At 45.8% G+C, this 12,982-nt stretch overlaps 1 protein-coding gene across 1 annotated transcript; it reads left to right on the top strand.

Annotated features, from left to right (window-relative positions):
* The first annotated feature begins 7,066 nt into the window (after window positions 1–7,066).
* On the top strand, window positions 7,067–11,898 carry BMP15 (bone morphogenetic protein 15). Its single transcript, XM_060756529.2, has 2 exons — window positions 7,067–7,655; window positions 9,624–11,898. The coding sequence occupies exons 1-2, from the start codon at window positions 7,301–7,303 to the stop codon at window positions 10,520–10,522; spliced, it is 1,254 nt and encodes a 417-aa protein (XP_060612512.2). The 5' UTR covers window positions 7,067–7,300; the 3' UTR covers window positions 10,523–11,898.
* Window positions 11,899–12,982: the final 1,084 nt, after the last annotated feature.

Genomic DNA, 12,982 nt, shown 5'->3' with positions numbered 1-12,982 from the left:
ATTAGAAAACTAGAGCAAAATGTGCTGCAGTTTAAACAACTTTTCCCATGTTTTTATGATAGAACCTATTAGGAAATGACATTGATAACCCAGGAACAAAAGTCATGTTACATAGTATTATCACAGGGACAGAAAGGGAGGTGAAATCTTCTGAACACCCAGACAGCAAAACAAACACCACGGGTGGTAGTAACCCTTCCCTATTTATTTATTTATTTATGTATTTATTTATTTACCACATTTATATGCTGCCCTTCTCACCCTGAAGGGGACTCAGAGCGGCTTACAAGTAATATGTAAATACAATATATTATATTATTACCATAGCACAATCTTAGTATTATATATTACTATATTGCACTAGAATCATAGAATCAAAGAGTTGGAAGAGACCTCATGGGCCATCTAGTCCAACCCCATTCTGCCAAGAAGCAGGAATATTGCATTCAAATCATCCCTGACAAATGGCCATCCAGCCTCTGCTTAAAAGCTTCCAAAGAAGGAGCCTCCACCACACTCCAGGGCAGAGAGTTCCACTGCTGAACGGCTCTCACAGTCAGGAAGTTCTTCCTCATGTTCAGATGGAATCTCCTCTCTTGTAGTTTGAAGCCATTGTTCCGCGTCCTAGTCTCCAAGGAAGCAGAAAACAAGCTTGCTCCCTCCTCCCTGTGGCTGCCTCTCACATATTTATACATGGCTATCATATCTCCTCTCAGCCTTCTCTTCTTCAGGCTAAACATGCCCAGTTCCCTAAGCCGCTCCTCATAGGGCTTGTTCTCCAGACCCTTGATAATTTTAGTGTAATATTATTAGTAATATTACATGTAATATAAATATATATAATTATAACATATTAGGTTTTTATTTTTTTGTTTTCAAAATATATACCATACACACACAAAACATTTACGATTCCCACCACCAACACGAAGATTGTTTTATTTTACATATTCATTTCTTTTTGAGACAATCTTTATATCTTTATCTTTACACATTTCCATCCTATATACTATAGAACATCTATATCTTATTTCTTATGGCTTGATCTCCAGATTGATTCATGATATATTTCTTGACCCTTGTCCATCTTTCTTCCATTTCTCTCATTCTATTTTCATTGATTTTTAAATCATTTAATTTCACATTCATAATTTCGAATTCCATTTGCTCCACCATATATTGGTACCATTTATTTACTGTCCATTTTGATTTATCTTTCCACCCTAATACTATTACTGCTTGTGCACATTGCTTCTTTTATTTCCCTTTTATTAAATCATAAATATAACATATTAGTATTATATTGTATTACATTATAATAGTATCAATATTATATGTATATACAATATATATATATCTATATATATATTAATGCTCTGTGCATAATGAGTACCTTAAAAACAAAAGAACCAATGAACGAAATCACACCAAATTTGGCAACAAAACGTCTCACAACACAAGGAGTGACCATCACTCAAAAATTATGATTTTGTCATTTGGGAGTTGTAGTTGCTGGGATTTGTAGTTCACCTTCAATCAAAGAGCATTCTGAACTCCACCAACGATGGAATTCAACCAAACTTGGCACACAGAACTCCCATGCCTAACGGAAAATACTGGAAGGGTTTGGTGGGCATTGACCTTGAGTTTTGGAATTGTAGTTCACCTACATCCAGAAAGCACTATGGAGTCAAACAATGATGGATCTGGACCAAACTTGGCACAAGCACTCAATACGCCCAAATATGAACACAGATGGAGTTTGGGGGAAATAGACCTTGACATTTGGGAGTTGTAGTCACTGGGATTCACAAGAAGGGAAGGAGAGGAAAGAAAGAGAGAAGGAAAAAAAGTAAAAGAAGGAAGGAAAGTGAGAGGGAAGGAAGGAGAGAAGAAAGGAAGGAAAGAGAGAAGGAAGGATGGAACCAAAGAGCAAAGGAAGCGAGGGAAGAAACAAGTAGAGAAGAAAGAAGAAGGGAAGGAAAAACAGGGAAGGAAGGAAAGAGGGAGGGAGGGAAGGAAGGAGAGAAAGAGGGAGGGAAGGCTGGCCACAGCAATGCGTGGCGGGTAAAGCTAGTTATATTATATTATTAACACAGTGCAGAAGACAAGGTGGAACTGTCTTCCTGGCCCCCTCTCTTCACTCTGGTCACTTCCCTATGTGATCCAAATCATGCATGTATGTGTGCGTATAGCTAGAGTTACACTTTAAAAAGTAGCTGTTTCGACTTACATACAAATTGAACATAAGATCAAGCCTCTCTTGTTCATACCTTGTCTATCTATCTATCCATCCATCCACGTGCACAGTTAAAATAGCAAAGAGAAGGGAAGCAAGAATGGATTTTCTCCCCACAGTGAGCCATTGTTGTAAGGTTCCTCAAGGAAAACCCCCTCAGCTCCCCCCTTCAGTCCAATGTAGAGAGCAAACAATCATTAACAGGCCCTGGGAAGCTCGGGACTCCTTGGAAAAGGGCAAAGAGAGGAGACTCAGTTGGTGGAGACTTGCCTCTGTCCTCAGGTACCTCTGCTTTGGGGCCAGAAGCTGTTCACTTGGGCTTGAGGATGGGATTGGATGGATTTTTGTGGCCCTAAGCCCTGATCCCACAGCCCAAGCTCCACAGCAATGGATTTTGGCATTGATGGATGGCGTCTTGGAACTAAGTCCCAGCTATATCAAGGAAGGACCCACCATTAATGAGAGTAGTAGGACATTTGCATCCTTGTGGTTGCTCTTGTATGCCTTCCAGACATCTATGGCTTACAGTAATCCAAAGGACTTTTTCAAAGGAGGTTTGCCTTAATCTGTTTTGCAGGAATGCATGAGTCTCATGGAGTCTCACTCCAACACTCACACTCCTACGCCACACAAAACATCCAATGAGACTGTATTTCTATCCACTCTGACTTATGACAACCCTCTTCTGGATTGTTTCTTGGCAAGATTTCTTCAGAGCAGAGTGAGAGAAAGCCACTCGCACAAGATCACTAGTTGTTGTTGTCAAAGGTTTCATGGCCAGAATCACTAGGGTGCTGTAAGTTTTTCGGGCTGTATGACCATGTTCCAGTAGCATTCTCTCCTGAAGTTTCACCTGTATATATGCCAGGCATCCTCAGAGGTTGTGAGACACACACATACATGCATGATTTTGATCACATAGGGAAGTGACCAGAGTGAAGAGAGGGGGCCAGGAAGACAGTTCCACTTTGTCTCCTGCACTCTGCTGAGCCTGATAATATAATATAATATAATATAATATAATATAATATAATATAATATTATATAATGTAATATATTGTATATACATATAATATTGATAATATTATAATGTAAAACAGTATAATATTAATATGATATTATAATTATATATTTTATATTACATGTAATATTACTAATAATATTACAGTATAATGGTATAGTGCACTATAGTAATATATAATACTAATATTGTGCTATGGTAATAGACCTCACAACCTCTGAGGATGCCTGCCATAGATGCAGGCAAAACATCAGGAGAGAATGCTTCTGGAACTATAATATAACCCAAATAACTTACAGCAACTCACAAGTTGTTGAATTTCTATGACTGAATGGAGTTTTCAATCCCAGTTGCTTGGAATCCTGGCCTAATACTGAGACCACTATACTGGCTTTTGTTGCTTTGGGCCTTAGGATGTGCTCCTGATCCAGGTCTTTTCTCTCCTGGGGTTTCCTCTTGCCCAGATGCTGTCTTCTGGCATCTACACTGTCATCAAAGGGACCCACTCACTCTTCTTTGGACCATCCTGGCCCTCCTTGGCCCCAAGGGCCCTTCCTGCCCTCCACATTGCCTTCTGTGGGGCCCCGGCTCCTTCCGCAGCGTCTTCCTCCTCATCCCCATCTCTTCCACCTTGTTGCAAAACCTCCCCTCGGCTGTTGCCACTCCTCCTCCTCGGTCCCACAACAGCCAAACCTCCCCTTGTGTTGTCCAAAGGTGTGCCAGGCACCCTATTTATAGCCTTCAAGTGCAGACAGGTGGGAGCTGCTGCTGCTACTTGGCAAAGTCCTGGCAGTCTGAGCCAACGGAGGCCTCTAGGCTTTTGGCAGAGAGGACGGTTTGCCACCAAACTAGGCTTTTTGGCAGAGAGGACCGTTTGCCGGGTCTTCCTGGATGCAGCTACCACCCCTTTCCTTGTTGACTGGAAACCAGTTTTTGCAGCAGGTCCTACCCATTCTAGTCATTTTAGGGTGTGATTCCAGGCAAGCTTTTCCCCTCGAATCTTTCATCAGCCATAGAAACCCACAGGGTGGCTTTGGGCAAGTCCCACAGAGGGAAGCAATGAGTCAATCCTGCAGGAAAAATTCTGGGGAAAGCTGCCCATATTAGAGCCATATATTGTAATGATCTGAGCACTGAAATGGGACTTTGAGACACCAGAGGTCAATTCTCTGCTCAGCTCACACATTATCCCAACATTAGGAGCCTCCGGTGGTGCAATGGGTTAAACTTTTGTGCCGGCAGGACTGAAGACCGACAGGTTGGAGAGTCAAATCCAGGGAAAGTACGGATGAACTCCCTCTGTCAGCTCCAGCTCTTTATGCAGGGAAATGAGAGGAGCCTCCTACATGGATGGTAAAACATCCAGGCACCCCCTGGGAAACATCCTTGCAGTCAATTTTCTCATACCAGAAGCGACTTGCAGTTTCTCAAGTCATTCCTGACACACACACTCTCACACACACACAAATCCCAACACTGCCACAGTAATTCTTAAATTCATGGAATCGAAATAACTGGTAGCAGTAGGTAGACCTGATGATGATGGTTGTGATGATAGCAGCAGCAGCAATAGAAACAAAAACAGACAAAGCTTCAATCGTCACTGTGAGTTTTCTGGGCTGTCTGGCCATGTTCCAGAAGCATTCTCTCCTGACGTTTCACCCACATCTATGGGAGGCATCCACAGAGGTTGTGAGGTCTGTTGGAAACTAGGCAAGTTAGGTGTACGTATCTGTGGAAGGTCCAGGGTGGGAGAAAGAACTCTTGTCTGTTTGAAATCCATTGAAATCTACAAGCATGTGGACAATTTTAACAGAAAGGAAGAAACCATGAAAATGAACACAATCTCACTACCAGTATTAAATGTCATAGAATCAGGACAGTAGATAAAGAACAACACTCAAAAATGGGAATTTCAGACAGGAAACAATCAGGGCCAGCTAACACCCCCAACAAAGGATTCCCCCAGGAAAGAAACAGCCAGGCTTTAAGCCTGCAAGGCTGTTCAATGCTAATCAAGTGGCCAATTACAACATTCACATTTGCCTCAAAGAGATAAGAGTTCTTTCTCCCATCCTGGACATTTCACAGATATATAAACCCCATTTGCCTAGTTTCCAACAGATCTCACAATCTCTGAGGATGCCTGCCATAGATGTAGGTGAAATGTCAGGAGAGAATGCTGTCTGGAAAACTCACAGCCACCCAGTGATTCCGGCCACGAAAGCCTTAGACAATACAAAGTGTCAAGAGTCCAACTCTAACCTCACTTCCTTGATCCCATGTTCTTCTTCCTTAAGAGGCTACTAGGATTGGCCTGACAGGACTCAAGTTGAGGTGTGTGTTACTCTTTTGCAACTGACTCCAGCAAGGAAGTAGTTCATGCATCTGACATCGTGTGGTACACAATGTTGTAAATTGGTTTGCCTTCCAAGGCCCTCCACTTTTGGTGATCCATTTGATCCAGGGCAAAAGGAATGCACATTGGAGCAAGAGCTCCATGCACATGTGTGCATCAGCATGTGCAAATATAATGGTCCATCCCACCAAGTGGCCACTAGAGAGCAGCAGAAAGACACACATGGTTAGATGCAAGGCAGCTGAGGCATTTGCATTGCAAAGGAGTTCCTCCTCCTTGGGACATTTGTTTGATACAGTCCCCTTGAATGTCAACCTTGAGAGGGTAAACTACGTCTCCCATAAAGCCCATCCAGTCCTCCAGGAACATGGCCTGAGCTTGGGAAAGCCCCTTTTTTGAAACACAAAAGTGGGATTCTAGGAGGTGTGGTCCAGCCAATCCCTCTCCAATGCCAGAAATACAGCTTAATGGTGTAACATTAGAAAATGTTGACCATTTCCGCTACCTTGGCAGCCACCTCTCCACAAAAGTCAACATTGACAGTGAAATACAATATCACCTGAGCTCTGCGAGTGCAGCTTTTTTCCAAATGAAGCAGAGAGTGTTTGAGGACTGGGACATCCATAGAGATACCAAGGTGTTTGTTTATAAAGCTATTGTCCTCCCAACCCTGCTATATGCCTGCGAGATGTGGACTATCTACAGATGTCACATGCAACTCCTGGAACGATTCCATCAGCGCTGCCTCCGGAAAATCCTGCAAATCTCTTGGGAAGACAAGTGGACAAATGTCAGCATGCTGGAAGAAGCAAAGACCACCAGCATTGAAGTGATGGTTCTCCACCATCAACTCGGCTGGACCGGCCACATTGTCCAGATGCCTAACCACCGTCTCCCAAAGCAGTTGCTCTACTCCGAACTCAAGAATGGAAAACGGAATGTTGGTGGGCAGGAAAAGAGATTTAAAGATGGGTTCAAAGCCAACCTTAAAACCTCTGGCATAGACACTGAGAAATGGGAAGCCCTGGCCCTTGAGCACTCCAACTGGAGGTCTGCTGTGACCAGCAGTGCTGTAAAATTTGAAGAGGCACGAATGGAGGGCGAAAGAGAGAAATGTGCCAAGAGGAAGGCGCATCAAGCCAACCCTGACCGAGACCGCCTTCCACCTGGAAACCAATGCCCTCACTGCAGGAGATGATCAAGAATAGGGCTCTACAGTCACCTACGGACCCACCAGCACACTGATCTTGGAGGATTGTCCTACTCGGACAATGAGGGATTGCCTAAGTAAGGTCCAGAAAAGAACCTTTCCCAAACTCTGGCCTTCCTTCCTTCCCTTCCAGGGTCTGAGCAGCCAAACACATCCCCTCCTGGCCCTTTAAATCCCAGCCATCCTTTAAAGCCGGAAGGGCCTCCCAAGCTCCTTACCCAGCAGGCCAAAGTTAGGGAGCCACTTCAACTGGCCTGCAGGACTCAGTCTCTCACCTTGTTTGAAGCTTTGTACCATTGCCTTGTTCATGTTCTTCCCTGGACTGAACAGCAAGGAAGGGTCTTGTTCCTGCCTTTGAGAGGTCTGGCTGCTTGTCTCGCCTCACAAGGTTTGCCTGTGGGTCCCAGGATGGGGTTGTGAAGGCCCTTCCTTGGGGGCATGGAGGCAGCCCTGTAGCTCCTTAGTGCCCCAATGGCTGGTTGGAGCCCCCTTTCCCCCTGTGGGGTCCTGCTTCTCATGGCTGCAATGCTGTTCCTCCTGGAGTCCCCCCTGGGGCAAGGGAGGGAGGCCCCTGCCTCGCACAATGGGGCCCTTGTGGGGGCACCTCCGCTCCCCTTGATCCGGATGCTGCTCAGCCAGGGCCCCCCCAAAGCCCGCCCTCTGGGGCGCCGCAGGAGGCAGGCAGGCCAGCAACCACTGCGCTACATGATGGACCTCTACCGGAGTGTGGCTGACCGGCACGGCCGGCCTCGCAGGGACCGCCGGATGCCCACCAACACTGTGCGTCTGGTCCAGCCCTTTGCCAAGCACCACCAGCCAGGGACAGGTGAGGATGCCAGGGCTCCCTTCTTCTGGGGTGCGGGCTCCCCCATGGCACACCTGAGTGGGTATGCACGGCAAACTCTAGCACAGTGGGTTGTTGCAGGTTTTTTTCGGGCTATATGGCCATATTCTAGAGGTGTCCATGGACGGAATCACTGGGTTGTTGTAGGTTTTTTCGGGCTACATGGCCATGTTCTACAAGCATTCTCTCCTGACATTTCGCCTGCATCTATGGTAAGTATCCTCAGAGGAGAGAATGACTCTAGAACATGGCCATGTAGCCTGAAAAAACCTACAACAACCCAGCGATTCCGGCCATGAAAGCCTTCGACAGTACATCTAGCACAGTGATTCTCAACCTTCCTAATGCCGTGACCTTTTCATACAGTTCTTCATGATGTGGTGACCCCCAACCATAAATTTCTTTTCATTGCTACTTCATAATTGTAATTTTGCTACTGTTATGGATCGTAATGGAAATATCTGATATGTAGGATGTATTTTCATTCACTGGGCCACCATTGACACAAAGACCCACTACGCCCAAATTTGAATACTGGTGGGGTTGGGGAGGAGAGGATTGATTGTAGTTGCTGGGATTCATAGTTCACCTACAATCAAAGAGCATTCTGAACTCCACCAATGATGGAATTGAATCAAACTTGGCACACAGAACTCCCATGGCCAACAGAAAGTACTGGAAGAGTTTGGTGGGCATTGACCTTGACTTTTGGAGTTGTAGTTCACCTGCATCCAGAGAACACTGTGGACTCAAACAATGATGGATCTAGACCAGTGCTTCTCAACCTTGGGTCCCCAGATGTTTTTGGCCTACAACTCCCAGAAATCCCAGCCAGTTTACCAGCTGTTAGGATTTCTGGGAATTGTAGGCCAAAACATCTGGGGACCCCAGGTTGAGAACCACTGATCTAGACCAAACTTGATACAAACACTCAATGTGCCCCAATGTGAACATTGGTGGAATTTGGGGAAGACCTTGACATTTGGGAGTTGTAGTTGCTGGGATTTATAGTTCACCTAAAATCAAAGAGCATTCTGAACCCCACCAACAATTGAATTGGCCAAACTTCCCACACAGTATTTATACTCCAGCCTTCTCCAAGCATGGCTTTGCTTTCCACAGGGATGGATTTACAACCCCAGAGCACACATTTAGACCATTGCATGGTAAAGGTCTGTCTCCCAACTATGTTCTAGACAGCATCTAGTACACTGGTGGCATTTCATAAACATTGATAATTGCAATGCTCGGGCGGATCACAGAACACATATATAGCAAACATTCAATGCCACTTATACAACAACAAAGCAGACAACAGGTAGAGATATGCATAGGCTTTCCCATTTTTCGGCATATTTGGAGACTGTGCTCAGTTCCGGCCACAGTGGGGTGCTGTTACTCTATCTCCTTGCTGCAGAGCTTTCTTTGTTCGTAAACGTCCTCCTTTTTCTTATCAAAATGCCTCAAAATGTGCCTCAAAAACCTCCCCTCTTTAATGTGGTTCCTATTTATCTATTCACATTGCTGTTTTTGATCTGCTAGGTGAGAGGGGAGCTGGGATGAAGGTTGGGGGCTCACTCTGACCCAGGCTTCGAACTGTCAGCCTTTTGGTTGGCAAGATTTACTGTAGCTGCAGCTGGTGATTAACCTGCTGTGCTAAAACCTGGCCCCTTGTACAACATGCAGAGAAGTCCATGTGCTCCTCCCAAACTGCAAATCCCATGATTTCTTTGGATGGGGCCAGGACAGCAAAAGTGTGATGAGGTTACTAGCAGAGAGTTGTGTGGATCCTCCCTTGGAAAAGAGCTGGAGAATTCACAAAAAGTCAGCCAGGAACACCAAGAGGCAAGAAGGGAATAGGCATTTTTGTCTTGAGGAGGTTTGCCAGGCTTTGAGGCAAGAAAGTGTGACAGTAATATATGCATTTAATCTGTGTCTGCCTTTGTGTAGGTCCCTGGTTGGTCTGGACTCTGGACTACCGCCTGGAGGTCAAGCCGCAGGTAGAACACTTGGTGCGGGTCGTGGCCATCTATTCTCGGACTCAGTTGTCCAATGGCGGCCCTTTTGCCTGTGTGGTCGAGTTGCTCCGGGGACAACACGCCTCCTCTCCCAGTCCGCTCGGCTTAGACTGGGTCCCCCCACAGGACCACCTGAATGCGACCGTGGCCTCTCCGACCCAAGACAGCTGGGTGGAAATGGACCTCTCTGCACACTTCCCATTGTGGGGGTCCTGGGATGCCCCTCAGAGCTGGGTCTTGCACCTGCGCCATGCCTGTGCCTCCTCCTCCTCTTCTGCAGGGCGGCCCCTGGACCCTGCCACCATATCTCTGGATGACCCCTTCTTGTTGCTCTACCTCAATGACACCCGGCAGGCCCTGCGGGCGGAGGGGGAAGAGGGCCCGAATCCAGTCCTGGGCCTTTCCCCACTGAAGCCTGTTCGGGGAAGCCCCTCCCTCGTCCGCAGGGCCCGCCAAGCTGGCCGCTTGGCCCTCGACCTGCCCGGCTACTCTCGTCCCAGTGGCCCCAAGAGGAACGAGGAGTGCTCCCTGCGCCCCTTCCGGGTCAGCTTCAGCCAGCTGGGCTGGGACCACTGGATCATCGCCCCACACTTGTACTGGCCCCAGTTCTGCAAGGGAGGCTGCCCCCGAGTCCTGCGCCAGGGCTACCATGCGCCCAACCATGCCATTGTCCAGAACTTCATCAATGAGCTGGTGGACTCCAGTGTGCCCCGGCCCTCCTGCGTGCCCTACGAGTACGGCCCCATCAGTGTCCTCATGATCGAGCCCAACAATGACATCCTCTACAAGGTCTATGACAACATGGTCGCCAAGTCCTGCACCTGCCGCTGAGCTGGGCCTGGAGCGGGCAGAATGGGACGTCCGTCGGAGTCCTGGCTCATCCTCCGGCCTTGATGTTCTCCACTTGCTGGCTCTGCTCACCTTGGAGGACCATCTCCCCGAGTCCCCTTTCTGTCCCCCACTAAGAGATGGTCTGGGTTTTAATGAAACTGGACTCCTGTTCATCTGGCTCCTGATGCCTTCCCTCCGCACAGGACATGCAAACACGGACTGTTTTAGCCCGGGACTTTTATGCATTGAATGCTAATATGGTCCACTTTGTTTTCTCCTTGGAAGAAGAAAGAAGGGACACCTGGCGGGCTCCTAGGACAGTTTTCTTTAGGTCCTAGTGTGGGTTTGGTGCAAGAGGAGGAGGACAATGAAGGAAGTTCAGTCACTACGAGGAGAGGCAGGCTTTGCTTTGCAATGCCTTTGAAAACTCTCCCTAAGAACCAGACTCAGTCCTGTTTCTCATACCAATGTGTCAACCCTCCCCATTTTGGAAAGCAGAAGGGTGCATGGGGGTCACAGGAAAGCACTGCTTGCATGTGTGGGGTCTTAATAAGAAGGCATTAGGCCTCTGCTTTGCACAAAGGCAGCCCGATACCTTGAATCTGTTGGGAAGAGAGATGGATAGTGTGAACTCCAGAGGAGCTGATGAGGGCTTCCTGGGACAATCACACAGTGAGTTGGTGCTTTGTGCTTTGGTCCAAGCCAGACCTCCTGGTTTGCAGTGGGGCTCCTCTGTCTTTGTGCTGCTTCTGCTGGGAAGTGGCCTAGGGCTTGACCCTCTTTTCTCTCTCTCTGGCACAGTGTCCACTTCTCCGCACTCTGTTTGCCTCCCTTGTGGTCATTTGCTGCCTTTGTGTATCCTTCTCACGATGCAAATAAAAGCACATTGCCTTTGGCACCTGCAATTTTGGGAGACCCGGTAAGTTTAATGGTTTTTAATGCTTCTTGTAATAAACAATACAATATCTGGACATTTTAAGAGGAAGTAGACTGGGTGGAGGAGAGGATGGCTAAGTGGAGTGTCCCACACTTATTCTGGCCCCATATGGTTGCCCTAGATGGGTATGCTGCTTGTCTATGGATGTCTATGGGGCAAGGGGGTTAGCTTTGCATTCCCTGCCTGAGGGTTTTGCCACTGGACTTCTCCCACATAACCACCCTTTTCCCACTGAAGGGAGCACTTTATAGGCTGTCTCCAGAGGTAGGCTTTCTCCTCCTTGCTCTGAATACTTTTCATTTTGGCCCCAATCTATCTATCTATTCTCTCCCCTCCTCAGCTGGTGCGCTGTTATCTCCTGCTCTGAATCGATTGTCAAGAAACTGGGTTACATTTCTATTTATGACCTGGTGTATTGAAAAGAGATTGTGTAAATAAACCTGGCTTCTTTTGCTAAAGAGGGCTGTGGCCTCTGATTTGGGGGTGTGTGGCAGCACAGTGTTGTTGAAGCTTGGTACCCCCCCCAAAAAAAACCCCCCTAGTACAGTGTTTCTTAACCTTCCTAATGCCACGACCCCTTAATAGAGTTCCTCATGTTGTTCTGACCCCCCAACCATAACATTATTTTTGTTGCTACTTCATAACTGTAATTTTGCTACTGTTATGAATCATAATGTAAATATCTGATATACTCGATGTACCGTACATACTCGAATATAAACCGAGGCACCTAATTTTACCCGGCAAAAATGGGAAAACTTATTGACTTGAATATAAGTCGAGAGTGGGAAATGTAGCAGCTACTGGCAATACAAAATAAATATAGATACCAATAAAATTATATTAATTGAGGAAACAATAGGTTAAAAGTTTTTCAATGTTTACATAAAACTGTAATTTAAAAGAAGGCTGACCAACTTTGATTAAACCATTATTCTAACCTTTTTCAGTGTAAATGTGCTTATGTATCCTTCCAATAATAATAAAGAAAGTAAAATAATAAGTGTAATAACAACAACACTAAAGTAAAATAATAATAATAGAGTAAAATAAATAGAATAAAATAGTAATAGAATAAAATAATGCAAATGTAATAATGGCAATAATAGAGTAAAATAATAAATGTAATAACAACAATAATAAAGTAAAATAATAAATGTAATAAAATAATAGCAATAACAGAGTAAAATAATAAATAACTTTGACTCGAGTATAAGCCGAGAGCAGCTTTTTCAGCCTTAAAAAAGGGCTGAAAAACTAGGCTTATACTCGAGTATATACAGTATTTTCATTCACTGGACCAAATTTGGCACAAATACCCGATATGCCCAAACTTGAATACTGGTGGGGTTGGGGGGATTGATTTTGTAATTTGGGAGTTGTAGTTGCTGGGATCTATAGTTCACCTACAATCATTCTTAACTCCACCAAAGATGGAATTGAAATAAACTTGGCACATAGAACTCCCATGACTAACAGAAAATACTAGAACGGTTTGGTGGGCATTGACCTTGAGTTTTGGA

Source organism: Anolis sagrei, chromosome 10 (assembly GCF_037176765.1).
Source record: "Anolis sagrei isolate rAnoSag1 chromosome 10, rAnoSag1.mat, whole genome shotgun sequence".
Lineage (NCBI taxonomy): Eukaryota > Metazoa > Chordata > Lepidosauria > Squamata > Dactyloidae > Anolis > Anolis sagrei.
Note: the sequence above shows the minus strand (reverse complement) of the source record. Positions and strands in the feature narration are given on the sequence as shown.

Coding starts and splice junctions, on each gene's coding strand:
- BMP15 (XM_060756529.2), top strand. CDS start 7,301: ATGGCTGGTTGGAGCCCCCTTTCCCCCTGTGGGGTCCTGCTTCTCATG. Junction 7,656..9,623: donor GCACCACCAGCCAGGGACAG/GTGAGGATGCCA, acceptor GCCTTTGTGTAG/GTCCCTGGTTGGTCTGGACT.